Genomic DNA, 27,095 nt, shown 5'->3' on the forward strand with positions numbered 1-27,095 from the left:
AGTATGAAAAATAAGGAAGATATATCTGTACGTCAGTAGTATTGGGATGGAAAGACTTCCCGTCTACCTGTCATGCCTGGTCTATTTATTGAGATACGGATAAACCAACCTTATCATTTGTACTATAAGGGATAGATAAGAAAAGTCTGTAGAACTAAATCCTTTTCTGAGAGCAATGGCTAAACTTAAGGTTTTATTGAATATTGTTCCTCTTCTTTTACTCCTTCATACGGTTCTAGCAGGTAAGAACATTACTGTACCCATTTCGTTAATAAGACGATGATACCTGATATATTTCTCGTTGATCGGTTCGACTTACTGTTTATATACTGATGCTGTATACTATATGATAATGACTGGGAAATTAATGTTAGAAGACAGAACACGAACAACATTAATACCAAAGTACCCCTTTCTCAAACTTGACACGTACATGTACCGCTCACGATACAATGTTTGGGGAAATGTTGTATTTCTCAGATATGGCCGTCTTCAACTGGTCATCAATACACTGGGCCATTTCGTTACTTGAAATGAACTGTACTGTTAACGGTGTCAAGAGATAGGAAGGCTAGATTTTGAATTAAAGAAGAGTTAGAGTCCCGGGTTCTGAAATATTCAATGGTTGGGGAGAGGGATTTGCTGCATTTGTCAGTTATCAACATTGTCTATTATGATGTGGATGCATTACCTTATTTACCCAAGTCATCCTCTCTTCGCCACATACTTATATATGAGTGATTTGAATTGCTGTGTTTGGAGGCATCAAAGACCTTGTACATTTGCGGCTGCAGATTAACGTTGTGGCCACCCTTTTTTAATGTGCTCTAAGTGCCATATCTACCTTGATTTTTTTTTTTCGGGGGGGGGGGGTTGGGTTGTCTATTTAAATAGCACAGCATGCTCTAAAATATCAAAGATACTTAGGTCGAAGACCAAAATTTTCAAGGGGTGTGTACTACTTTTAATAAGCGCATTTTCTGAAACTTCAGCCATCGAAATAAGTAATTTTGCGTTTGTCGCCTTTGAAAGTAGATAGATAGTAAAACTAATATGCATCTGCTTTTTGCTAAAGATTAGCACTGGTGGAAACGCCTGGCATGGCCTTAGCTACATGTGCAGGTACAAAATCAGTTTCATCAGTTTTGGTTTACCGAAATAAGTTTCTTTGAAGTCATGATAAAGGAAGTGTACAGGTACCTGTGTATATCCTAAATTACATCACATTTGACCCACTTTCGGGCAGAGCTCTGGATACAATTGATAGCCATTTCTCAATGAATTGTTTCAAGTGTATATTAGTTTTGGGCTATTACAACATAGAAGCGTACAATAGACTTTAAATTGTTGCACAGAAAGTTTGAAAGTGAAGTTAAGTCTCTAAAGCAACATATGTAAGATAAATTTAGGTGTAAGCAACGTGGGCTACTGGAGTACACAAGCGAATACATGTATGTGTAACGTAATGTTAGCGTAAATTTTATTTTAAATTTTTCACATGAAGCTCATTTCACGTGAATTCACGTGAGACACAGGATTGGATGTGATGTATCATATATATTGGTATATCTGGTTTCTTCGGGATGTTTATTTAAAGGGTCTTGCATTTCGGGCTTTAGTGTATTTTTGTGCATACTGTAGGATTTCCTGACGGCTTCCTTTTGCTGAGATTCGGGTAGAAGTGCTTTGGTGTAGACACGATGTGAATTTCAGTTTGTCCTATATTATGGCGTGGGAGCAAACGGATCCATTTTACCTTGTTAGAAGAATCTCTAGTTTACTTTTGTTTCGGTAAAGAATCGGTTTGGTCTCAAGATGTCTTAATTTTTGGCGTAGATTCAGGTAGATCTTAAGATGGATTCAGGAATAATATTCATTGATATTTTGTGTAGATTCGGGTAGATCTCTTTGTTCAATACTTTGTGTAGATTCAGGCAGATCTGAAGGTGTTATAATTTCGTGTAGATTCAGGGAATTCCCATGGCTGTGGGGGACACGGGTACCTGACCACCGACAGTGGCATTATTCACAGTCAACCACCTGCCCAGAGCAGGTACGATAACAACATGGACTGCACGTGGCGGATTCACGCCCCGCCCGGTAAGGTCATCAGGCTGACGTCAAACTGGTTCAACGTGGAGCAGGATGGAACGTAAGTTCGGCATTTCACTAGAATTGCAATATCCGGAGGGGGGGGGGGTTGTTATTATCTTATGATGTTCATTTTGAAATACCAATGCAATTCTCTCTCACGTATGATTTGGAATTTGAACGCAAAAGTCGAGCGATTAATGTGTTTGATACATGTTTAATGTCTTGCATTATACAGATGCAGTTATGATTATTTGAATGTATATGATGGATCAAACACCGGAGCGAAATTGATAGATAAATTTTGCGGTCATCGAACTCTGAACATTCTGTCATCTGGACAGAACCTATACCTGGAATTCATAACTGACGATAGTGAACGGCTAAGAGGATTTGAACTGTCCTACAAATTTGTCTATGCCTCTGGTAAGTGCCAGATTGTCAGAATTAAATACCAGTACATGACCAAACGACTTTTGTATACGCTCAAGTTAATAGAAAACCTGAGTTTGAGAAATGTATGGATGATATTTATTTGGCTTAGATACCTGCGGGGGAAGAGATTTCCAGTGCCGTAACAGCCACAGGTGCATTGACTACTCTATGGTTTGTAACGGCATCACAGACTGTGTGGACGGAACTGACGAATCAACGTGCAGCTTTACCACTGCTCCGATATCGACAACTTCCGGCTCGGTCCATCCTATTTCTTCCGGTAACCTTATCTAAACTACGCCAAGAGAGAGAGAGAGAGAGGGAGAGAGAGAGAGAGAGGGGGAGAACCTACCGTATGTTATGTATAGCTGTTTTGTTTTAAAATTCCATCTTTTCTAGGAATTTGCAACACTGATGAGTTTTCGTGTCCTGATCATTCCTGCATCCCTCGGACCTGGCTGTGTGACGGGGACAATGATTGTGGAGACAGCAGTGATGAGAGGAATTGTGGAAGCTCACAAGGTTCTACTGTGTTACCAGCACTGTCATCCGGATGCGGAAGTTCTAGCACACAAACAGGCATGATGGGTAGTTTTAATAGTTTAAATTACCCATCGAACTATGATACTGACTTAAATTGTCGATGGGAAATCAACGTTCCCACTGGCATGGTAAGTGTGTTTGTCGAAAAATTGTACACGTAAATTCCTGTTTGTTAAAAAAAAATAAAACATTGGTCTAAAGATAGAATCTAAATGCATTTACTTTAGCACATAAGATTGGTGTTTGCGGACAAATTCGGACTAGAGGACAGTGAAAATTGCATGTATGACCGAGTCACAATCTATGACGGAAGCCAAAGCAATCTCATAGGTAAAGTTTAGTTAAAAAATCTATTTTTGCATAAGAACGTTAATGATTCTAATTCTTTGACATTGAGCCAAAAGAAACATACAAGTATGAATAATCGGTTGATATTTTTTTCATCAACGAAAGGAAAATATTGTGGATCACAACATCCCGGTACCATGGTGTTGTCCAGTAACCACGTCATTGTACAATTCACCAGTGACGACAGCAACGGGGACATAGGCTTCCTTCTTCACTGGTCAGCCACCAATGGTACTTGTATTTGTTGCTTACAGAGAGCACTTTCTGAATTGCATCATAAAACTTCACAGTAATAGACATCATCGGACCTGTTTAAGGTATAAAGACGATGTAAAAGAAAATTTCAAAGTAGATATTTAGAAGTAAATAGATATACATTTAGTTAATAAAACGTTTCTGAGATGCTTGAAGTCGAGGTCGCTGAGGCAGTGGTACACATTCAAATTAAGTTTTTTAAAAATACAATTCCCGATAAGTTTTACATTTCTATGTTTATTCTCGGCGTAGAAACGTTACATTGATTAAATGCAAATGTTTGGTATGTTTTACTATAGCGTCTGTGGTGATCCCCGGAGACTCTCACACCACACCTGCACCCTCTGGAATGAACTGTACCCAAGACATTTATATCAACGACACACTGTCGGCGGGAACCATTTCTTCTCCAAACTTCGGAGTCGGCCTTCAGTACCCTCCAAACTCTCGATGTGTTTGGAGATTTTTTGCTCCATTTGGTTACGCTATCCGTCTGACATATACACAGTTTGGCGTGGAGGGTGGCAGAGCCTGTCCCTTTGATTCTGTAACGGCGTTTGACGGACAAACTTCCACGGGGAGAATGATAGCAAAGAACTGTGGTAACACGATACCAGCACCCGTTGTCTCCAAAACCAACGCCATGTTCGTCAGCTTCGTAACGGATGGTACTACACAAGACATGGGATTCAGGGCCACTTATACGGCCGAAAAAGTCTCTGGTATAGCAGAATTGTATATTGAGATTTTATTTATGACAAGTCTTTTCCATTGTAATTCGTGCGAGATTTGACTTCTAAGCGAGTGTATAACGCTGTAAATTTTTAGTATCCACACAAACTGTTTTGACGGATCAGGCATGTCATGGAAGCACACCACTCGTTCTCAATCAAACTAGCGGCTTTATCTACTCCGAGAGATTCACCCTGGGAATGAACTACCCAGACAATATCAACTGTAGATGGCACATCAAGGCTCCAACAGATAAAGTTATTACCCTGCAATTTAATGTAAGGAATCGGCCTTCTGACAAATCTGTTTTAAATGCTTAGATTTAACAATGGTCCAACCATTTTTAAATACTATTTATAGTATGGGTTGCATTTTTTTCTCAGACCTTCTTCCTAGAGAAGGATCGCAGCTGTCAGTACGATAATCTACAGGTGCTTGATGGACCTCTGGCCAGTTCTCCGCTCATTGGTCGCTACTGTGGAATCATCTACCCACAGAAACTGACATCGACCGGAACAGACCTGTATCTGAGATTTCAAACCGACGAAAGCGAAAATGAGATAGGATTCAACATCACATACACAGTACATGATCCTATACGTAAGTTAGATGACGGTGTATCAACAAAAAGTAGCATTTTGAGAGGATTGAGAACTAGTCATTGAACAATTTTAAAAACCCCGTGTTTTCTAGCAACTTGTGCCCCGAGTGATTTCACGTGTAGTGACGGTACGTGTATTGATAGGACATCGGTGTGCGACGGGATCAAAAATTGTGCGAGCGGCAACGATGAAGTTGTATGTGGTAAGTGAAAGGCACTTAGCTCTCTATATGAAATAATATGCGTAATATTTAGAGTATCAAAAGTTGTTGAACTTATATCAATTCTTTAATAGCCTCGAACTGTGGAATACCAGCCATTTCACCGTCATTGGGTAACTCTCGGATCGTTGGAGGTAAAGAAGCAACCCCAGGAAGTTGGCCGTGGCAGGCCTCAATTGTATATGGTTCCTTCAAGGACCATATGTGTGGCGGTACCCTTATTTCAGACCAGTGGGTCGTGACAGCAGGGCATTGCTTTGAAGAGTATATATTATTTCATCAAATTTCCTCTTTCATTTGTTTTGTTGTAAAATTTGCCATATGTTGTACATGTGTATTTTATACTGATACCCGGTAAATTTATATAGAACATGACATATTATTGTTAAATTATTGTTTTATGTTTGTATCAGTGAACTTCATTTCACAGGAACCTGAATTTTTATCAGTCAGTCGCTCAATAAGCCAAATGAAAAAATTCTACCTCCTCTATGTGTAATAATATATAGAGGAGGTAGATTTTTTTATTTGGCTTATTTAGCGACTGATAGAAAAAAAATTCAGGTGCCTGTGTTCATTTTAACCATTGGGTGTTGATTGTAGTGATAGATCAACGTCAAGCTGGCATGTAGTTCTTGGAAATCATCACTTGAATAGGCATGATTCGCATCAAATCGTCGTCGGAGTCTCCAAAGTTTTAGTCCACGAACGTTATGACCAGGATACTACGGAGAATGACATCACTCTCCTGAAATTAGCAACTCCTGTGACGTTGAATGATTACGTCAATATTGTCTGTTTACCCAAACGAACGGTATCGAGTGGCCAGCACTGTTATATTACGGGATTTGGTGACACAATGGGTAACATTTCTGGTCATCTTAGATGGAAGTCTTTATACAACGTATTTGTATAAATATATAGAAATGGTCACATTTGAAGGTGGTATGGGACACATCAAAATCAAGAAGGCTAATATTTCAATATTTTTTCTTTCCCAAAATGTTACCTATAAATGCGTAGTGCAGTGGGTAAGAGCGTTAATTATGCATATTGTGTACAGTTGATAAAATGTAAATAATTGGTAAGGGGTTTTGAAAACGTGCATTAAATACGGAATCATTTTATGTGAAATGAAAACAATACATCAGACATGGCCAGTATAAAATGACTCAGTGCTAGATGGCCGTCTTATTGTCTAATAAGCGCACAAGTAAAAATCTCCGATCACTTGTCCAACGGTAGGTGTAAAATGGCTGCAGCTAGGACTGCGATGGTACGGTGTAACGCGGAAAGTCAAGAGATCGAACCCGCAGGGGATTTTATATTTTTTACTTCTCCAAAAATTGTTTAAATAATTTTTTTAATGAAATATTGAATATTTTGAAAAATCGAAACCGATGAAAGCCTTTTACTATAATGTACTTTTATCCACATTAACATGTCCCATGCCACCTTTAAACGTACGCAAATGAAGTTGGCAATGGTTAAGATTGAGAATTGTGATGTCTACAGTTGCAACCATTTTGAATTTATACGCAAGACTTTTCGGAACATGTGCGTCTTTAATGAAAATCTAACTTAAATTTTCTCAAACATAATTTTGATACTGTTGAAAAGAAGAATTCTTGCTCTTCCGATAACTATAGGCTTGTTCTTCTATAGGCACGTGTTGTCATGACGTTTTGAAGCAAGCCGAAATTCCTATCATTGATGTGACGAGATGCAATTCTACCAGATACACGGACGGACAAGTGTTCAACACAAATATATGCGCTGGTTTGGACAAGGGAGGCATTGATACTTGTCAGGTATATTTATCTCTTTTTTTCGAATGTAATATTATGATTTGTTTAGCTCTAAATGTTTAACCCTTTGTATCATTTTTATATATACCGTGTTGCTGTAGTTGTTAAGTTGTTGTCGTTGAGTTGTTGTTTTTGAGTTCTTCTTGTTGTTGTTGAGTAATTATTGCTGTAATATTTGTTGTTTTTGTTGTTTTTGCTGTTGTAGTTAAGTTGTTGAGGAGTTGTTGTTGCTGTTATATTTTTTGTTTATTCATAATGGCGATGATGGTATTGATGAAATAAATGTTACAGGGAGACAGTGGTGGTCCCTTGGTTTGTAACATTGACGGAAAATGGCAGCTTGAAGGTGTGACGTCATGGGGAGTGGGATGCGCAGGTATATTTGATAAAAAACGGAACACAAATTTATATCGCTGTTATATTTATTTCCATGTGTTGTTAATGTATTTAATACTTTCAAGCATTTGTTGGACCATATGTGGTTTGACGTTTCATTGAAGGATAGATTATTGTGAAACATTGTATTCATGTATATTTTTCTCAATTTCTTTGACGTAGATAAATGTAAAATGTTTGAATTTTGTTTTATTCTTTTTATTTTAAAACCTTTTTGTATATTTCCAGATCCTATGTCACCAGGAGTATATACGAAAGTATTTGATTACGTGAATTGGATACAACAAACGATTGTTCAAAATTAAAACAAGAACAACTGAACAATTTTATTGTTAACGATTTTTTGTAACTAAATCGTCCTAAAATTTATTTTAAAGGTTTTAGAATAAATATTTTTACCTGTATTACATGCACGTTCGTGTTTTTTTATTTATCATTATTGCTGTTCAGGACCCATAAATGCAATTGACAAAGACTTCGCCCCCAAATATTATAAAGTAAGAAGACAATTGGTTTCATATGATATATTTTGTGCATTCAATCTTTTAAAATAACAAATATTTTGTAGTGTGTCTACCATTTATTTAATGAAATATATCAGAACGCAGTAGGGACCAACAGAATGACCCTCTTATCGCACCAAGCAAGTTGTCAAACTATGAAGGCTGGTATTTGATTTGATTTATTTGAGTAGTATGGCACACGTTCTTCACCGATTTTACCATATGTTATAATGTTCGCTCTGCAAATATGTTAATTAAAGACAATTGAATTTTTTCAGACCTTTATAACTAAGGGATTTGGTCGGGAAAATTCCATCTATATAGACAAGTGCATTTTGTTAACTTAAACCTTTTTTTCATATTAATTTTATAATTCTAAGCGGTTTTTAATTTCAAATTCGGGCCTTATTTCTCAGGATACTAAATTACAAACCGATTCAAAATATCTGATTTTAAAATATTGTATCTCTGTTCACATTTGGATACATAATTAACACAGCGTATCAGTTTGGTATACATTCTAGACATTTTGCCCTTTGTTTTCCATGTCATTATCTTTTATTGTTTTACAGTTGTGTAAGAGAGCAAAGGAAAGCGCCCATAAGATTTATTGCTCTTGTTTGAAACATATCATAATGTGCGTGCTTAGCAAACATGTTAAAAGCAAGATTTTTCATTTAAAAAAAATATATATATTTAATAAAACATCAATACAATATTAAATAACAATAATTTTAAATACAAGAAACAGTATATTGAGATTCGTTCTTTGTTTTTGTGTTAGATGTGCGTATGAATACAATACAGGGTTTAAAGTTTGAGTACATTTCATTAAACAACTATCGACCAAAAAAGTTACTGAGAGAACTGTCGAATCTGTGTGGTATGCTTGGCGACGGACTTGTTTTCCCTAGCATAGTGTCTGTGATCCATGAGAGGAAGGGCATAGTTTTGGTGTAAACACCCGGCTTCAGGATTTGGGCACATCCATTACCCCAGGAAACGACGCCGCCCAACTCCCACCGATTACTTCTTCTACAGCTTAATGGCCCACCGGAATCACCCTACAGTCAAAACAGAATATAGATGCAGTGATACTGGCATCAGAAATATTGACAAAAGAATTCATAGTTTTTTCCTAAATAAATTAAATCAGGGTCGTCTTTGTATGAAAATGCTATCATATAAGATGTGGCTATAATGAAACCAGAATTGTTATGCTGTATCGAATTTTATGTATTCCTGTACTAGTACGAGTATATTGTTTTGAAGATACTAGTCAAGTGCTTATGGATTTACCATCGTTTTCATGATACACAGAAATTTATATTTCGGTAACGCGTTATGCATACAAATAATCTATATTTCATAATCGAGATAAAGATGCACAGTAAACGTTACACAGGCAAACAAAACTGTGCGTTACAGTTTGATTCATTATAACTTAGTGAAAAATAAGTTCTAACCTGACAGGTGTCTATTCCACCATACACATATCCCCCACACATCATGTTACTGGTCAGCTGACTATAGATCCTCCTACACAGGTTACTGTCCAGTAACGGCATTTTTGCTTCCTGCAGAATCGCGGTTTTGGAAGCCCCACTGGACCCTAATGTGGTTTAAATAACAACACTGTTAACCATCCATCAACGTTACACTTCCCGTTAATTAAGAGCATTTTTCAAAATATAGATTATTTAAAAATTCCATGAATAATACAGTAAGCGTACGTAATGGTAGCCGGGTCTTACTACATGTTGTAGCTTATCATACGCGTTAACCACCCCCCCCCCCCAAAAAAAAATCAAGATATATGTATAAACAATTATAATTATTTCGTTGAAAAATTCATATAAAATGGCTATGAAATCTAAATATTTTTCTTAATATTTAGACCGAGCTCTTCTTCGCAAGGAGATAAACATTGTCCAAATATGACCACAACCATTTAGCCCTCTTAAAAGTTTACGTTTAAATAACATTGTTGTAAAACATTCGATAGTATATATGTTTTTTCACTGAGAAAAATGTCCTTGAATGAGATAGCTTTACCTGTATTACCCCATCCCGCCACGTAACAAAAATCGTTGTGGAAAGGCGGTTCGGAAGCTAGAGGCAAACAAATGCTCTTGACGTAATCTGTGCTAGTATCAGCAGGCCGGTTCAGTTTTATCAAAGCAATATCGAAATCGTGAGAGGACTTGGTATACAATGGGTGGATAAAGAGTTCTGTTGCGTTAAACGTTTGTTCAGAGGGATCACGATGATGCAGGTTAAACTCCCCTAATCGAATACGAACATCTCTCTTATCTGTTGTTCTGGAATTTAAATAATTGAACTGTTTTAGACAATCATTGCAAAAAATGCCTTCACCAATCTCTAATAGGTTGTTATGGAATTTAGAATATTAATTTCTTTCGGGAAAACCGCGCTAAAACTGTCTCGTCATTCGTTTTCAATTGCATAAAATGTACATGTATTTATCATTAACTGACCACCTCACTTTTTTTGTTTCTGTCAAATTTAGTTTAATACTTAGTCTAGTATTTTGAATCATTCTTTAAAATTTACCACCTGTCAAAGCAATGGGCAGCGGTTAGAATCCATTCATCACTGACAAGACTTCCCGCGCAGAACTGCTCTTGGGACATCGGTGGAATGTGTAGATAGATGCTGGCTATCCAAGGCCACCTCCCTGGGGAAGAGACGTGCCCACCCACAATGCGGGGAGGTTTAGCGTGAGGCTTAACAACACCACAATCTGTCGCAAAGAAAAATATCACTCTATACTCTGTATAAAGAAACGAGGTAAAAGTATAGCTAACTGTTTAACCCTTTCACATTTCGAGAATTTTTACTTATTTTCAGAGTAAAATTGTATTTGAATATATGAAGTGAAAATGGCCTACCACTCAAAATCTAACCGGTACGAAAGTGGAAGGGTTAAATAAATCCTACAGTAAAGAATTTGTACAAAGAACTAGGCATTCCTCTTAAAAAAAAAAAAAGAGGGGCAAAAAGACGGAAACATGTCTGCTAGTTAAAAATTGAAGAATTTTAATGTCTTATAGGATGTGATAATAGAAATCAAACCTTTCGGATTTGGCGATGTTTTACAAACAATGCCAACATCTTCTGCATGTGTGCAATCGTGTGCAGCAAAACTGAAGTGAATAAGGAACAAAGATTAATATTTCAGTGGATAAGTTTCCCCTCTTCCTAAAAAAAAAATAGTGAATTTATATATCATTATAGTTTTGTGAATGATCCTTGCGGGTTTATTCTAATTTGATATCTGAACATATAATTTTTACTAAAATTGAATACATATTACATGGATATAAACTGCATGCTTTAACACAATTTTAAACAAATATAAAATCAATAGAATCAGTATCAAAATATTTGCAGCAAAAAGTGATAAAGGCCAAATATTAATCCTAAGCTCCGAATCAGTATCCTATTTTTTTTCCAATGAAAAGGAGTTTTGAACAGTTTTGTACTATCCGTGTTAAAATATGCGAAGTCCTGAAACAATTCCATTTGGTTTGAACCATTTAATAATAATTTGTATTTCTGTAGTATATTATATAATATATAACGTGACTAATAATGGGAAATTCTTTAAAATTCGTAATGCTTCTTTAGATATATACATAGAATGTAAAACTGAGTTTGAAAAAGTACTTAAAAGTACTTCGAATTATTTTTTAAACATACGTGTTAAATAATATAATACATAAAATGAAGTACTGCGAAGTTTTGTTCAAAACTAACGAAAATGATGGAAAATAAACGTGACAATAATTCATTGCCAAATTCATGCATGTCAGTAGCTGCAGGTCTGTATCTCCCGGTCCAAAAAAATTAGGATGGAAGACCTGGTGAAGGTCAAGATCTAATAAATAAATTAAAGATGCCTTCAAATTTATGAATTCTTTTAATGATGCTTCATAACTTAACATAAGCTTTGTTTAATAGGGTGTACCGGTGCTAAAAGTTTTGGTAAACACAATTAAAATCATGTTTTTTACAGTCATTTTCTATGAAAATATAAAGGTAGTAAGTCAAATATCGGAGTTGTGTTCATTTTTGACTTATAAATTATATCTGAATGCCTAATGTCTTTCTAAAAACGATAGTAAACAAGCTCTTGGCCTCCTCATTTTTAAAATAATGTAAAATTGAACACAGTATCCAGATTATTTTCTCATAATATGATAAATATGTGAAGAAATTGTTTCATTTCCTACATAATCCCTTAAAAGCCGTAAAGTACGGGAAAATTTCTCATAAAATCAATTATGACATCATAATGTTTTAAGCACCAAAAAGATTCTCTGAAATTATTTAGCCTACTAGATCTTGACCTTAAATCAGTTCAAAACCACAGGGGCTCGTCACGAAGTTTTTTCAACCTTATATATATACCACCTCTATACTATAAAATACACACAAATACATATACATAAGTCACATATAAAATGTATTTTATAGTATAGAGGTGGTATATATAAAAAGTTGAAAAAACTTCGTGACGAGCCCCTGTGTTCAAAACTAGCGCAATTTTTTGTGCGCCGTAAATTGCGGGGTTTTTTTAAACTATGGGTGGCACTGTAGCTCCAAGGTCGTATATCCGAATTTTTTTAGATCGGTATCTCAAGACCTGCATCTACCATGTCAACTATGAAATGGAATTAAAGAATCAAATATCCAAAATGTTCATTTTTATTCCAATCATATTGACATAAAAATGCGCCATATATTTTTGTAAGGACGTCTCTTGAAATCTATCAAAAGCAAATGCACAAGGAATTAGAACTAAGACTTAAAAAAATTGACGAAAACGAAATGGAATGTGGGCTTGTAGACTTATCTTTTAAAGTCTACTTATTTATTTTTTAATTTCAGCCATGTGCTTCTTTTTTTTTATTAGTTTTATCAAAATTTGAGAAAAATAAAAACGCCTAGACCCGCGAGCTTCTTTATGTTAACACAAAAATGAGCAGCTCGTCAATTTTAACAACGAATTTCCTTTCCTGCGTAATTCTCCCTATATCCTTGATAAACAAGTAGTCGAGATTATGCATTTTTGAGATATCATTTTCTATTTGAATACTGAAATAATTGATAAGTCATAGCTATAATAAATTGCATGTACTTGACCTCTTCGTTGTGGTGTAAAATCTATTCATGATGAGAATATATATCATAAATAGTTATACTAACTTGTTCCTTCTGCATTCTAATATTGATTTCTCATGTCCCCGGCAACTGATTTCATCGATCCAAATTTGTCCGGTACCGCTTCCAAAGCTTTTCACCTTTTCAGCACCGAACCTAAAAAACAGTTTTGTATTGTATTTTTTTTCTTTTGTTTGGGGTGGAGGGGTTGGACTGTTTACAGACCAAAGAACTATATATGATAGTTGAATTTGGCCCCCATAATTCGCCATTATTCATAGTGTTTCGGTAACATTAAAATGTTATGTTATTTTTTAGAGGAGTTGATATAAAATATATTTTTAACCTATTTATTTGATTTTTTTGCACTCACTTGCAGTATATGACGTCAGAAGTGACGCTACTTTTATAATTCAATCAAAATCAGTCAGAAATTGACATTTTTTCCTACCCTTTAACGAATGGGAAATATAGAGCGCATGCTTGGACAAGGAAATTTTTTTTGTCAGTTATTAGTCTTGGCTAGTTACATCTCTGATTAAAATATTTTGTTTGTTCAAGCATGCGCTCTATGTTTTCTGAAAGAAAAACTTCTTGAAAACAAGCTGTTTTATGCTAAAAACGTAAAAATGGCGGGAAAAGTCTGTCTTCATGATACCATATTTCTAAATTGTGGGCACTTGAATCAAAATGAACATAATGTTAAAACATCACATATATATCTGTACAAAGAAAACAAAGAATTACAGTAAAATGATGATGTTCATTTTAGGGGGCCATTTTAGGCCCTTATCATATATAGCCCTTTTTGTTCATTTTTTATAAATTTTGCTTAATTCTTGGTATTTGTATTTATCTTTTTTACCACCTTTGACAATTTTTATTCATCAAATTTTGTTCTGAATGTGTTACAGTATTTTATTTTTTGTATGCTTAATTAGAAGAAAAGTCAAGCTGAACAAACACACACAGTCGACTTTCATGCACAATCACGTATACCTATGAAATATCGAGGGGGTTTTATGTGTACATGTTAACGTTGCGCAAAATCAATCCTCTTATGGCTAAGATCCTTTCGCGTGGAGCCAAAATAAAACACGACTGATGAGAATTAATTACATTTTGTCATCATTATAGTATACTTATACCTTTACCTGTAATAATATACATGTAAGTAACGGAGTAACGGTTGCTTATTGTCAAAGATTTCAGAAACAAAACATATCAAATGTATGTGTAAAACGTATTTTATGTCTAATTTTTTATTTATTTGTTTATAGGTCAATGCCTTTATTTATCTTTTTAATGAATTGACTGAAACCATCAACTGCCTCCTTTCTGTTCGGTTACATAAGTACTACATACTGTTAAATATGTATACTTACGGAAAACCGAGCTGTTTGCAAGCGATGTTAGCGGCCACAATGTCAAAGCCATCATCACAAATCGTCCCCCAATGGTTGGCATAATTAAACTGCAGGATTCCCTCGTTGCTTTTTCCGTTGACGCTGGAGAGTCGAAGATAGTGGCTGATCATTGGAATGTTGATTCTGGCTGTTAATTTTGTAGAATATTCTTTGTAGATATGCGCAAAACTGTAAACTGAATTTTGCGTGTAATAGATGTATAAGTCGAAGTGATTTTTTCCACTGAAGTGATTATTTTATCGTTAGTTTAAAAACTCTTAACTTAAATTTAACCTGCCTTATATAACATATAATAACATATATGCACTTTACTTTTATTTTCAAACTGTTAACAAGTGAAAAACGTAGATAACTGAACCGCATCCTAAACAAATTGATGGGTGTTCGGCAATCGGTTTTTGGAACTGCCTGGGTGTAACTTTTCATTTAAGAATTAGCTTCATTTAAAATCTACATTACATCAATCAAAAAGGATAATAGATTTAACTTTTTATTCTGATCCAGGGGTGTATTATTTCATTAATTTTAGGGAATCCGTAAATCGTACAATCAATTTACAAATTGTACATTATGGATCCGGAGAACACGTGTTTGTACTCACGTGTACAGTTCTGTTCGTCCGCCCCGTCATCACAGTCAGACACGTAATCACACCGCCAGCGGGCCGGGATACATTTGTTCTCCCTACGACACAGAAACTGACGGTCCGAACAAGAAGCAGGGCCTACAAATATAACGGTGTTAGTCCGGCAGTTTGGCCAAATCTTTCTTGCTAGGGGTGGAATTGCGTTTGCTATACATACCTCCACTGATATCCCTTGGTCTGGCACACATCAAAAGGGCCTCTTTGTGCGTACTGCACGTTCTTACTGAAATATAGCATTTACGTATATTTCACTCAAATCTTTTTTAAAAGACATATGCATGATTATAATAAATTTGGACTTTACTCTAGAAATTCAGTTTACCTGTTGTTGTGAGACATTGCTGAATACTATTTTCAGAACCTTTACATTTCAATTTAGAATACAAGTGTTCTTTCTGTTGTATTGTCTGAAAAATTTAAGAAAAGAGTAAAATAACCAAAAAAATGCAATAATTCTTTATAACTGTTTTTAAACATTAGAATATCTTTGATAGATTATATATTCTTTACCCTTGATCTTATTTTGGTCTGTCGATCAAATCCAACGTGGCGACAAACAACTCCTGCAACCTGTAGAGTCCAGTACTCATCCGCGCACACTTTGTTCCAAGACCCGTCATTCTGCTTCAGTTCCAGGATCCCTGAATTAGATCTTCCGACTAAACGAGCGTCTTCCCACACTATAGGAAAGGGTCAAAATAATATGTCCGTTAACAGATCAATTCATTTTACTATTGCTTTTTAATTTAACAAGCCATTATAAGCATTTTGCAACAACATCATTTACACCCTCAGTAAACTGTGGTCCGAATTACCTTGACGACGGGGCACGCTTTGAGTAAAATGTATAAAGAATTGAAAGACTATGAAAAAGTACATTATTTCCACCGGCATCCTTTAACGACGTAAAATTCACAATGGCTATTTCTTGGTCTCCGCCACTTCTTTTTATCTTTGTTGGGTCTGTTTGTAGGCCAAACTTGTTGAACTCATTGCCCTTCTTCAACTGGCCTTTGGAAAACAAATGATTGATTTTATCATGGTCTTCGGGGGATATGTTATTCTATTTTGTAATTAGCCTTGGTGAGGGCGCAGTTGTCGGTTCGTGTCTTTAGCGGTTGAGATAGCCGGGTGTTTGTCTGGCCTCAATCGCAATCAGCGACCAGGGTCTTGACGCATATCCGAAATTTTGGGATCGGAGGGAAAAAATGAGAAGTTATGAAATTGAGTCATCTGACTAAACAAATCGCCTGTTTCAAAAGTATTTTAAGGCGAAATGATCAGACCACTAGCAGTAAAAGTAACCAAGGTCGGTGCTCCATTGCTTTCATTCATATTTTGAAATTAAAACCTTTATTAATAGTAAGAAAATATCGGAGAGGAGGGGGGGGCTGTTTCAAAGATGATGTTAAATACTAAACTTACAATCTGCCGTGATATGTATATTAAAAGATGTACCTTAAAAAAGAAATACACGTTTTAATGGGTGGAGTTCAGTTTATCTCTTGTGCACGCATGTCCGACAACCAAGTGTTTGACCCTAATAACGATCATTGATAACACGTGATAGAGATCCATGGGTAGAGGAAAACATTTTATTAAAACTGTCTGAACTATTGTGCAATTTTTTTTTATTGATAATCGAATGTCATTTTCACTTACAAACTATTGTTTATTTTTATATATATAAAAAAGAATTACACTTGAATACTCCTATTTGATAATTTGCCTGTTTATTGCCTGCAAACAAGCGAAATAATTATATTATATTCTTTTTTAAAATCTTAATTCTATTTTATTACATCATTATAGAAAAAAGACCGTTAACCCTTACATGTGAATAAAAATCTCGTGTCCTTTGTCAACAAACTGTTCTACACAGGCATACCTAGAACACAACATTAATTCCAAGACCAAATTTCCTTTATAATTAATTCCCATTCGTGACAACACCCAAAGCATAAGATACTTACAAGGGATGCAGGGCTCAGGAGGAAGAGGATATAAATGCTCGGTCGGTCGGCATTGTGTCTTTGTGTGCTCTTTGACAGCAGGCTCTGGACTTGGATCGGGAAGCCGGGAATAGCATACCATGGATAGCACAGGTACCAATTTACATTTCAAATGAACATATTTAAAATTTTCCAGCTATTTTCTTTTTAATTCTAAATTAAATGCAAAAAATTCGATATTATAATTAGGTTTATTCTAATTTTATCTTTTGGGTTTTTTTTGATAAGTGTTTCGACAATACTTAGATATTATAAATATGTATTAAAATATACAATGTATTGCGTTAAATTGTTAACAATATTTACGCATATGTATTTTACATTTTACACGACAAGTGTTGTGTAGCAAGTGCAAACAAAAAGGTTCCTGAAATTTTCGGGCCAATAATTTCAAGCGACGTCTGAAAATGTTCCACATTGATCCACTTACGTGGCTTATTTGTAGTATTAAGCACCCTCATCCTTTATTAGTGAATATGACAATGAGACAGCCCTAAGCAGCTTTATGGAAGAATCAACTTGATATTCTTTCACACGCAAGGTGTCATTCGTTGTACTAATTAAGACTAAAACATTGATTCTATCAACGAAAATGATTTTTCGAGAGATTTATTTCATATGGGGAAAACTAAAAAACAGAACTAAAAACAGAATTACGTTTACGACGAGGGTAACGTTTTATATTTGATGTTAAAAAAAAAGTTGTAAAAAAAAGTGAAAAGCTCTCTGTAACAAAGTTGCTTTGTCTTTAATTTAAAAACATATCCCTTTTACGGTCCTTTTCGGGGAGAATTCTAATTATAATAGATAAAGCTAACATTTTTTACCAAAAATGAGAAGAGATATTTCGTACGTACATGTACGTGTGTTAGCCATTGACTTTGCTTATGGTTATTCATACTCATTTTTCAGTCGGAACATTAAATTAAACATTGAATATATAGACATTTTTTTTTGTATTTCATACTTCTTTCATATCACGTTTGATATTTTGTTGTTTCTTCTGCTCAATATAAAACACAATTGCTTATATTAGCCCCCACTTAACACCAACAGTGTTATCAAAGTATATATAAATTGGCATCCGTGCGTCGATTCGAAACAATAGGTTTAATAGATAATTCAGCGAAAATTGGTGGTAATTGGTATTCCAAGCTACAAATCGTTTACGTTACCAAGTGCAATGAGTTAATGTTTGTATTTATGTTTGTATTCCAGCCACCTACCTCCCCCCGACCACAGTGACGGACATCTCAATGAACGAGACCACCACCCACATCTTTGATACCTACACCTTCTTCGTTCACCCCCACTGGTACAACTTCCCCTTGGTCTCCGACAACTGGCACTACGCCATAGGGGTGTTCATCTCCATCGTCGGTATCATCGGAATCTTCGGCAATGCAACCGTTATCTACATCTTTAGCACGTATGTATGGTTTTTGTTGATTGAAGTTTATCAAAGCTTTGTAAAATTTTAACCATTTTAATTTATATCAGCATGTACAAAATTATAATTTTTATTAAGATGTTCTCCTCTTTTTTTTTGGTTTAATATATAGCACCAAAAACTTAAAGACGCCGTCTAATATGTTCATTGTGAACTTGGCTCTTAGCGACATGATATTTTCTCTGGTGATGGGTTTCCCTCTATTGACAATATCAGCATTCAACAAGAAGTGGATATGGGGAAATACAGGTAAACGTTTTTGCCATTGTAGTTTTTACCTGTTCTTGATTGTTGCACTGAGAGCAACAGGGAATACATTTGCTGCCTGTATACCTTTCAGCATGTGAGTTGTATGGACTAGTTGGTGGAATCTTTGGATTGATGTCAATAACCACCTTGTCCGCAATCAGTGTGGACCGCTACTACGCCATTGCTCACCCACTCAGAGCCGCCCGCAATATGACCCGTAAGAAGGCCTTTATGATGATCTGCATTGTCTGGGTGTGGTCCCTATGCGCCTCTCTACCACCCCTCTTCGGCTGGGGTCGTTACGTTGCAGAGGGATTCCAGACATCTTGCACTTTTGATTACCTAACTACAACTCCTAATAATAGAACATACATATTTTTCCTTTACCTTTTCGGCTTTGCTGCCCCATTGCTTGTCATTGCTTTGTCTTATATTTTGATTATCCGGGCTTTGAAAAAACACGAACGCAAAATGCAGCAAATGGCAGCAAAAATGAAAGTTGATGATATCAAAGCTAATCAAGAGAAAACAAAAGCAGAAGTAAAAGTTGCGAAAGTCGCCATTATAATCGTATTCTTCTATATGCTATCATGGAGCCCTTATGCTACAGTGGCTTTAATCGGCCAATTTGGTCCAGCAGAATGGGTAACACCTTTCCTTTCAGAGTTGCCTGTCATGTTGGCAAAGGCTAGCGCCATGCACAACCCGATCGTGTATGCCCTGAGTCATCCCAAATTCAGAGAAGCATTGTACAAACGAGCTCCATGGATCTTCTGTTGCTGTGAGCCACCTTCTAAAGCTACACCGAGAACATCCAAAGCAACAAATGTATCACGCACCATGAGTGGCCTTAGTGACACTGTAGGTGGCGCTGCTAGTGAATTGTCCAGCTGTGTGAGTAACCTCAGTGACACGCGGGAAAATACACTCGAAATGCGCAGAACAGGAAAGAACTCCAACGACCAGGGAACAGGTAACTCCTCACAACTGATTCAAGGCCTTGTCCAAGCTCTAGTTGGTGTCACCAACCAGCAAAACAGACAGGTGGTATACCTACCACAAAACCAGTCAGCGCAACAAGCACTAGGGGCGGATCAAAACAACGTGTTTGTGGTCGACAACGGCGGGCAAAAAATCGACATTAAGGCATACTTGCAAGAAATTATCGCAGCTGAGAAGATTGCTGATGCAGTCAAAGACACCGAAACAAATAGCGTGGAGATGAGGAATGAGCCTAGCACGTCACAAGACGAAAAGGAGGCCAGTAAAGTGGAGAGTCACCATGTGTAAAGAATAAGAAATTTACGGTATACTATGGAGATTGGTCGGTTGTACCGGTATTCCAAGCTTAACAATGCAAGTCAGGAAAAAGTCTTTTAGTTCCGAGACCATTTTTTCACAAAACTTAATTTTATTTTGTCATTTATTATTAAATATATTTGCTATTTTTGGTTATACTTTTCAAAATTGATAATTAAGATCATACATCGTGAATGTTGTTTGCTTACTGATTTCACAAAGGTACTAAATTCATAAACGTCAACTTTAAAGCGTACTTTTTAGATATTCCGGTTTCTGAATCATAGCATTTTAGTGTTAAAATCATCATCATCACCATCACCATCATCACATATTGCATTGTTGTTATGTAATTTGTTATTGGGTGGAAAACGTGTTTTCAGCAATAAATTGAGAGAGAGAGAGAGAGAGAGAGAGAGAGAGAGAGAGAGAGAGAGCATATCCCTCCCAACCTATAAAAAAACAGTGTCGCTTATTTTCAGTTCTTGTTGTACCGAGTTCCACTGCATGATTGTTATTCTTTTGTGACCATGATGTATATCAAAGATATTGTGCGAGTTTTATTCGTAATAAAGATGTGATGTTCTATTTCTTTCTTATCTCTGTTTATGAAATTGACCGTTATTTCGAGATTAAACACTTGTTTTAAGTCCTCATACTAGGCTTGCATAAAACATTTCAACGGTTTTGTATTACAACTTCATTCACTTTGCAGCATAACAAAAACACAACCTGATCATAGGGTTATAATCTGTGTAAAACAGCTAAATATCGTGTCATCGATAACAGAGTATATAGAATGAATCGTAGATTCCTAAACAATGAGAAGAAAACGCCCCTTCCATTAATGTTATCGCTGAAAGTGGCATCTACAAGACTTTTATCAATATACATTCAACAATTAAAAATAATTAAATGTAGACTGATTGCCTCTTGGATATGTGTGGCATTAGGTAATATAGAAATATTTAGTGTAGGAACAAAGCGAATACATGTAACTGAAGGTGTTAACTAGCCATGTCTGGTCTGAAGTGATCTCCGATAGGAATGCCGATTCTTTAAACCCATTCAAAGTGAAATGATATCACTTAGGTAAACAAGGCCATTCTCGTATCAGACGAACTCTACTCTCAAAGTTTGATTTCATATAACTAGGTAAATAAACCATATTCTATCTCATCTCGTTTCTGTCATGAGTCTTGCAATTTCTAAATGATAATCTCATGTTAGTTAATCTTTAATCTCACCACGAGAGGTAATATAAATAGCAGATCAAAAAATGTAGTGCCATTTACATATTACATTGTTAAATTACAAGTGTTAAGAAAACCATTCTCATATAAATTGGCCCACTTCTATTTCACGTAATAATCCATCAACGATTCTTTAAATGGTAAATTTAACAGATTATGGTAGTTTGCATAAATAGAAACAACTTATTACAAGGAGATTAACCCAATCACCTACCGGTGACCAAGAAGTTTAATCCTTTAAATCGTTTATTGTCCTTTAAATATATCAAAGTGCACATGTTCAGTGGGGCAAACATAGTTCTTGCCAAGAAACGTTAAATACGCACCGATATTTCAGTTAATATACAACCTGGTCAACATGTACATGGTTCTTGCCAAGAAACGCTTAATACGCATCGAAATTTCAGTTGATATACAACTTGGTCAATTTGTACACCGTTCTTGCCAAGATACGCTAAATATTCTCTCATATTTCTGTTAATATACAATAACTTGGTCAACTTAAACAGTACTTCACATGATAACTAAGCTCGTATCGCTTTTTTGCTACCCGTAGATACCGTCGTTTTGGCTGAATTTCGTTTCTTCTTTCCTTGGCATTTCCCATTTGCTCTTTTCTTTCCAAATATGCTTGCAAATGTAGAGTCTTTCTTTGTGCGCAAGCATGGTACATCTAAATGGTGTGGACTTTCTACAATGGTTGGACGATATGACGTCGTATTTTGCTCGGCTAACACTTTCATGAAAGACCCTATGGTGGCGATATGGCCACGTTTGTCTGGCTTCATGTCAATTTTGGATAAATCAGGTTGACTTTTATGAAACTTCTCTGCCTCTTTCATTCTTGCGCCGGGTGTTAAAGAAAGCAATGACAACGACTGATTAGGAACAGATTTAGAAGCTTCAAAATGGTTTGCAACCGCGGCTTTGTTTGGCTCAGATTTCGAGAATGGTGGCGCGGTGTAGTTTTCTCTCGCTTGTTTAGGCTGTAACCGCAATGGTGGGTCTTTTTTCACGACAAAATATGTAGTTTTATCATTTTCAGCACTTGTTTCTGACACGGGTGCCGATACTCTTATAAGGGGTGTGTCATACATATTGTAGTGTAATCTCAGCATTCTACTGCTTCCAAATATAGCAGCTCGCTCAAAATTGGATTTCCGTTTCTGATTCAGTTGTTTTTCTTTCATTGACTGTCCAATTTCGGACCATTCCTCAGCACTCCTAAACGTGTAACTGTCAGACTGCCCCGGGCAAGCCCTGCCTTCTTTGTGTAAAATTTCTGTTATTTCCTTGTAACCAAGTCTTTTAGCGTGCAAGTAAGGCGTGAGTCCTAAATTGTCATGAACGTCAACAGACAATCGAAAACGTCGAAATTCTTCAACCAGTCGCCTAACTATCCCAACGTGCCCGCCTTGGGTGGCGTGATGTAAGACCGTCATTCCTTCGGTGTCCTTGTCTGTAAGATCATGGTCACCGTTTAAAATATTCAGCAACATATCGACCTGTTCAGCTCGACCTAGAATGGCTGCCCAGGAAAGTACGGACCGATTGTGTTTGGAATCCTTGTCTTTTGGATCAGCATTTCTCGACAGCAAATAGCGAAACATTTTCCCGCGTTTCTCGTCACAGTCAATGTGAAGCGCACCAACGAGTACACTGTAACCATAGTTATTTCTGCTGTTGATTTTGTATCCTCCATCCAGAATCAGCTTGACTTTCCGAAATCTTCCTTTGACGGCCGAATGAAAGAGATTGTTGGCCATGCACGCGTTTACACGGTCCGATTTGGAGGAATGATTAGAGGTTCGACTCCTCGGACGAACCATGTCTTGGGAATTTTTGCCTATGTTTTTGGTACCAACTACTTCCTTAATGTGGTTCAAATCCGTCGATTTCTCCATCTCATTCACCAGTGACTTCACTTGGATCACCGTTTCCTCTCGGAGAACCATTTTCCTGAGTTTTTGGGGGGTTGAAGCTGTGTCTAGTGATAGCGATATCGCCCCTGTCTCTATTCCTCCTGTACGACAATCAGACCCGTTCCGATTATATTCGGCAGAAAAGTGCCATATGAAATTGAATATATGAATCTTCTTTTAAATCCTCTAGGCGTAACAGACATTAATAAAGTGAATGAAAAATCTATATCACTGTTCAATAGCCACTCGGCGTGTGTCGACACCCCTCTGTATGAACTGCTTCTTCACAGACTATAGTTGCTCTGAGGGAACCTGTTCAACTACACAGTTATTTCCTTTCATAAACTTCTCATCTCGATAATGTCTACATTGCTCAAATCCTCTTACGTTCATTTCCCCTTGGTATTTTAAATCCGTCGAAACGCCGTCCTGCGACAGTTTGATATGTAAAATGTTCACGTATCAAGCGCTTTCCATTATAATAGAGCGCTTTAACTGCACCTGATTAGACAGTGAAAACTTTGAACTGTTCAAATGTAACATCTACCTCGTCATAACTTGGGGTCAATATTTTCCCTTGAAAAAAAATCACCGAATTTCACCTAATCTCCAAGTTCCGGACAGATCTCCCAAATAATTAGTTAATTGCTTCTTGTAGATCCATGACAAAGCGATTTGCGTCGAAAGTGGAAAAACATGTTTTCTGCTCGACTAGGTAAAAAAAAACACCTAGTAATGGTCTTTAAAAGCCATATCCACACTTGCATGAACAATTCAATCTGCGATGCAGGTTTAAAATTTGATCTTTTAGAAATAGCTTTGTCGAATCGAAGGCTCTAATTTATGGATTAGGGCTTCAAAATATCTCCTGTTCCTGATATATTGATTCTAAACGTTCATTATGATTCTTTATAATAACTAAGTTCAATACTCTATTCAATGCGGTTATCGATAAGTCAGGGTATCAAAGTAGGCTCTTATTTTCGCTGTGGTAAGTTGTTGCTGCTTCATTAAACTTCATAACAAGGTTCAAAATAGAAAGCTGAACTCTGGTCCAGTCACATCGCACATATTTTCTTTCACATTAACCGTCGGATTTCAAACTTGTTTTAAGTAAGATGCTATTAAAAGTATTTAAACAATGTAATTGAAATCTAAAATATCAAACAAATAATTGTCTTGTTTAGCAATAAGATGTTTTGTCTTTGGATTGCTATAAGACTTTGATTTTGCAATGTTTGATAGTTCAATCGCCAGATAAATCTTTCCTATGCGACCTCCCAGCGGAAAATGTCAGTTTCACACACTTTTGCAAGAACAAAAAGCTCTACTGCATTCGGTTTGCTAGACTCAGATAAGACTTGATTTATTTTCCCGATAAAAGATTATGTCAAAATTTCTGAAAATGAACCCGTCACGTCGTTTTTTATAATTGTCACCAAAGGTTTACACAATCTATTAAGTTCTCGCGTGTTTTGGGTTCCTAATCGATACAGAGTTGTCCTTTGGGTCTCCTCGCTGAAATCAACACAGGCTCCCGACGTTATTTATTTTTCTCATTAAAAAAACAAATACTCTATACCAAATGTGTAATATTAGTTAGAGGGTATTTATTTTTATTACGAGAAAAATAAATAACGTCAGGTGCCTGTGTTATATAGTGAATAATCTACAAGTATACGTCGATATTTTCGTTTATGAAATATGTTTAAATTTCAAACTTTGAAGATAAGATTTGCATTTTTGACATTTTAACGCATTTTTTGACAATGTCAATAGCACGTGACCCGTTTTCATTGGCAAGGTCAACATTATTTGACCTTGACAACTACAGCACCAAGGAGAATTCACGCTACTTGATGCTACTCTTAACATTTCCTTTCAATCAATAAAATAGTCCCCTTTCTTGAAAAGATCAGTATGGACGGGGGTGGGGGGGGGGGGGGGGGGTTAGGTGACATACAGTTAACTGGTCAACTTATGCTTGACACGTACTGTTTTTTTTTAGAAAAAAAAACTTATACTCTGACATCTATTATCAAGGCTAGTGGAATATTTGATTTTAATGCAATTTTAATTAAATTTCCTTACAGATGTTTTCGAAAAAAAAAATACTTGGATAATTGTAATAAATGAAGTGTTTCAAAGTATATATTGACAATATGCGACTTAATCATTTTGGCGACAAAAATGTTAATTATAAAATATATATCCCGTTGAATATAGCCTGACGACTTTCATTTGGTCCGAAATCTCATGACATACTGCTGGGAAAAAATGTCATTAACCCTAGCATTGGCTACCTGATATAACCAATACACGCACATTTATCATTAGTTCCGCTCCAAGACTCACTGCCCTAGAAGTCTTGATTCTATTCGGCATGGTTTTCTTTCACTCGGATTCACGTAAAATTAAGCGTACAACTGCATAACATGAGGTCTTTAATGGTCATCATTTGGTTTAACCTTCATTAAAATGACAACTTAAGTAAACCAGATTAAACCTTAGATGAGAGGATTATCAAATAAAATCTAAAACGCGCAATTATTGCAACTCAACTCAATTATGTCATGTAATTGTTTATAGCCCTGTATACTTACTTGTACATGTACACAGAGAGAGAGAGAGAGAGAGAGAGAGAGAGAGAGAGAGAGAGAGAGAGAGAGAGAGAGAATTGCCTCCGCTTGTCGTCGAATACTTAACAAAAGCAGTATAGCAATATTCTAAACAGAAACTTTAATTGAGCGTTTCTGAATGTTTCTCAGTCACCTAGTGCCACGCTATTTGCCGCACACTGATAACATTGTAGATGTCATCAATGAATATCAGAAATAATAAAGACTTTATTGAGGGTAAGGTACAAATCGATAGTATTGTCCTAGCTGTCAAAATGGCACTTATTATCAAAATAAATCAAATTTCTGTCTTTTGAATGCAGATCTTATATTTATTGGTTTTTACATAAGTAATGAAAATAGAAATCTAAAAAAATCGATGCAAAGGTAACATCGTAGATATGCCATTTTATTCAGATATTAAATTAAAAATATTATGGACATAAGGCCCATTTTTTTCTGGTACAATTACTTTTCCTGAAAGCCACTGACACTAGAAAGAGGCACATGTGCAAAAACTGTGCTGATCTCTGTATAAGATGCGATATTCAATTGTCTCGGATCCAAAAGTATGGAGCTAAAACCCTCCAATGTTGACATAGTAAATACGATCGCAATATTTCCCTCGCCTAACTCCAAAAGTAAACAGGACTTTTGACAAGTTTAGTCACTCGCTGATATCGGTCATTGTCGCTCTTCAAAGGAAGACATTCACTTCAATGGGTTCAATACCGAAAACAAATACCCAAAATTGGCAATTAGGGAGCGATTCCAAACTTATTCCCATTAATTTCATTTTCATTCAAAACATGCACCTTGCAATTTAAACTGGAACAAATACTCTGTGTGTACATTTGTAAACTAAAATAAGTTTCTCTCTTTATTCAAAGTCTTCAGCACACACTCAATACGAGTCATGAGCACTTTTACATTCTTTGTAAAAAAAAAAATAGTTTTTGTTTTTCTTCAGAAAGCATTAACCATGCTAGGATTGGGGTCAACAATTTTCAAGATCTATTGAGTTAATCAGAATAGCTTCCATTTTAAAAGATTATCGATTACAATCCGTGTAACATTCTTAATCTAAGTTATTGTTTAT

The 27,095-nt window shown here is 36.1% G+C and overlaps 4 protein-coding genes across 5 annotated transcripts; 2 read left to right on the plus strand and 2 right to left on the minus strand.

Moving 5' to 3' along the window:
- Window positions 1-90: 90 nt before the first annotated feature.
- On the plus strand, window positions 91-7,837 carry LOC128167383 (tolloid-like protein 1). The gene is made up of 16 exons (XM_052833081.1): window positions 91-242; window positions 1,966-2,152; window positions 2,330-2,517; window positions 2,636-2,806; window positions 2,926-3,197; window positions 3,297-3,399; window positions 3,523-3,648; window positions 3,972-4,394; window positions 4,501-4,682; window positions 4,788-5,004; window positions 5,098-5,208; window positions 5,301-5,490; window positions 5,830-6,089; window positions 6,892-7,037; window positions 7,326-7,410; window positions 7,659-7,837. Exons 1-16 carry the CDS (start codon window positions 176-178, stop codon window positions 7,733-7,735), a joined length of 2,805 nt encoding a protein of 934 aa, XP_052689041.1. The 5' UTR covers window positions 91-175; the 3' UTR covers window positions 7,736-7,837.
- A 767-nt stretch (window positions 7,838-8,604) lies between these two features.
- LOC128167385 (neurotrypsin-like) lies at window positions 8,605-16,193 on the minus strand. 2 transcript variants are annotated; one of them, XM_052833082.1, is made up of 12 exons: window positions 16,009-16,193; window positions 15,704-15,873; window positions 15,516-15,600; window positions 15,351-15,416; window positions 15,149-15,271; window positions 14,506-14,722; window positions 13,166-13,276; window positions 11,030-11,100; window positions 10,511-10,697; window positions 9,989-10,254; window positions 9,400-9,545; window positions 8,605-8,997 (listed from the first exon to the last, which is right to left on the minus strand). In XM_052833082.1, the coding sequence occupies exons 1-12, from the start codon at window positions 16,085-16,087 to the stop codon at window positions 8,773-8,775; spliced, it is 1,746 nt and encodes a 581-aa protein (XP_052689042.1). In that variant the 5' UTR covers window positions 16,088-16,193; the 3' UTR covers window positions 8,605-8,772. The 2 variants fall into 2 exon arrangements, with proteins under 2 accessions (XP_052689042.1, XP_052689043.1); XM_052833083.1 differs by having other exon boundaries at window positions 14,506-14,674; window positions 16,009-16,191.
- Window positions 16,194-16,392: 199 nt separating this feature from the next.
- LOC128166882 (rhodopsin, GQ-coupled-like) lies at window positions 16,393-20,808 on the plus strand. The gene is made up of 5 exons (XM_052832316.1): window positions 16,393-16,502; window positions 17,006-17,298; window positions 18,424-18,634; window positions 18,768-18,904; window positions 18,996-20,808. Exons 2-5 carry the CDS (start codon window positions 17,286-17,288, stop codon window positions 20,192-20,194), a joined length of 1,560 nt encoding a protein of 519 aa, XP_052688276.1. The 5' UTR covers window positions 16,393-16,502; window positions 17,006-17,285; the 3' UTR covers window positions 20,195-20,808.
- Window positions 20,809-21,424: 616 nt separating this feature from the next.
- Window positions 21,425-24,166, minus strand: LOC128166883 (uncharacterized). The gene has a single exon (XM_052832317.1). The coding sequence runs from the start codon at window positions 23,409-23,411 to the stop codon at window positions 21,981-21,983; it is 1,431 nt and encodes a 476-aa protein (XP_052688277.1). The 5' UTR covers window positions 23,412-24,166; the 3' UTR covers window positions 21,425-21,980.
- Window positions 24,167-27,095: the final 2,929 nt, after the last annotated feature.

The sequence above is a fragment of the Crassostrea angulata genome, chromosome 10 (genome assembly GCF_025612915.1).
Source record: "Crassostrea angulata isolate pt1a10 chromosome 10, ASM2561291v2, whole genome shotgun sequence".
Taxonomy (NCBI): Eukaryota; Metazoa; Mollusca; class Bivalvia; order Ostreida; family Ostreidae; genus Magallana; species Magallana angulata.

Bases quoted from the DNA above. Each gene is read 5' to 3' on its own strand.
- LOC128166883 (XM_052832317.1), bottom strand. From the start codon at position 23,411: ATGGTTCTCCGAGAGGAAACGGTGATCCAAGTGAAGTCACTGGTGAAT.
- LOC128166882 (XM_052832316.1), top strand. The intron at 18,635-18,767 runs GTATGTATGGTT...TTTAATATATAG, and splicing joins GTTATCTACATCTTTAGCAC to CACCAAAAACTTAAAGACGC. The intron at 18,905-18,995 runs GTAAACGTTTTT...TATACCTTTCAG, and splicing joins GTGGATATGGGGAAATACAG to CATGTGAGTTGTATGGACTA.
- LOC128167385 (XM_052833082.1), bottom strand. From the start codon at position 16,087: ATGCCGGTGGAAATAATGTACTTTTTCATAGTCTTTCAATTCTTTATA. The intron at 15,417-15,515 runs GTAAACTGAATT...GCTATATTTCAG, and splicing joins GCAATGTCTCACAACAACAG to TAAGAACGTGCAGTACGCAC. The intron at 8,998-9,399 runs GTTAGAACTTAT...TTTTGACTGTAG, and splicing joins GTGGAATAGACACCTGTCAG to GGTGATTCCGGTGGGCCATT.
- LOC128167383 (XM_052833081.1), top strand. From the start codon at position 176: ATGGCTAAACTTAAGGTTTTATTGAATATTGTTCCTCTTCTTTTACTC. The intron at 2,518-2,635 runs GTAAGTGCCAGA...TATTTGGCTTAG, and splicing joins CAAATTTGTCTATGCCTCTG to ATACCTGCGGGGGAAGAGAT. The intron at 5,491-5,829 runs GTATATATTATT...TGTTGATTGTAG, and splicing joins GCAGGGCATTGCTTTGAAGA to TGATAGATCAACGTCAAGCT.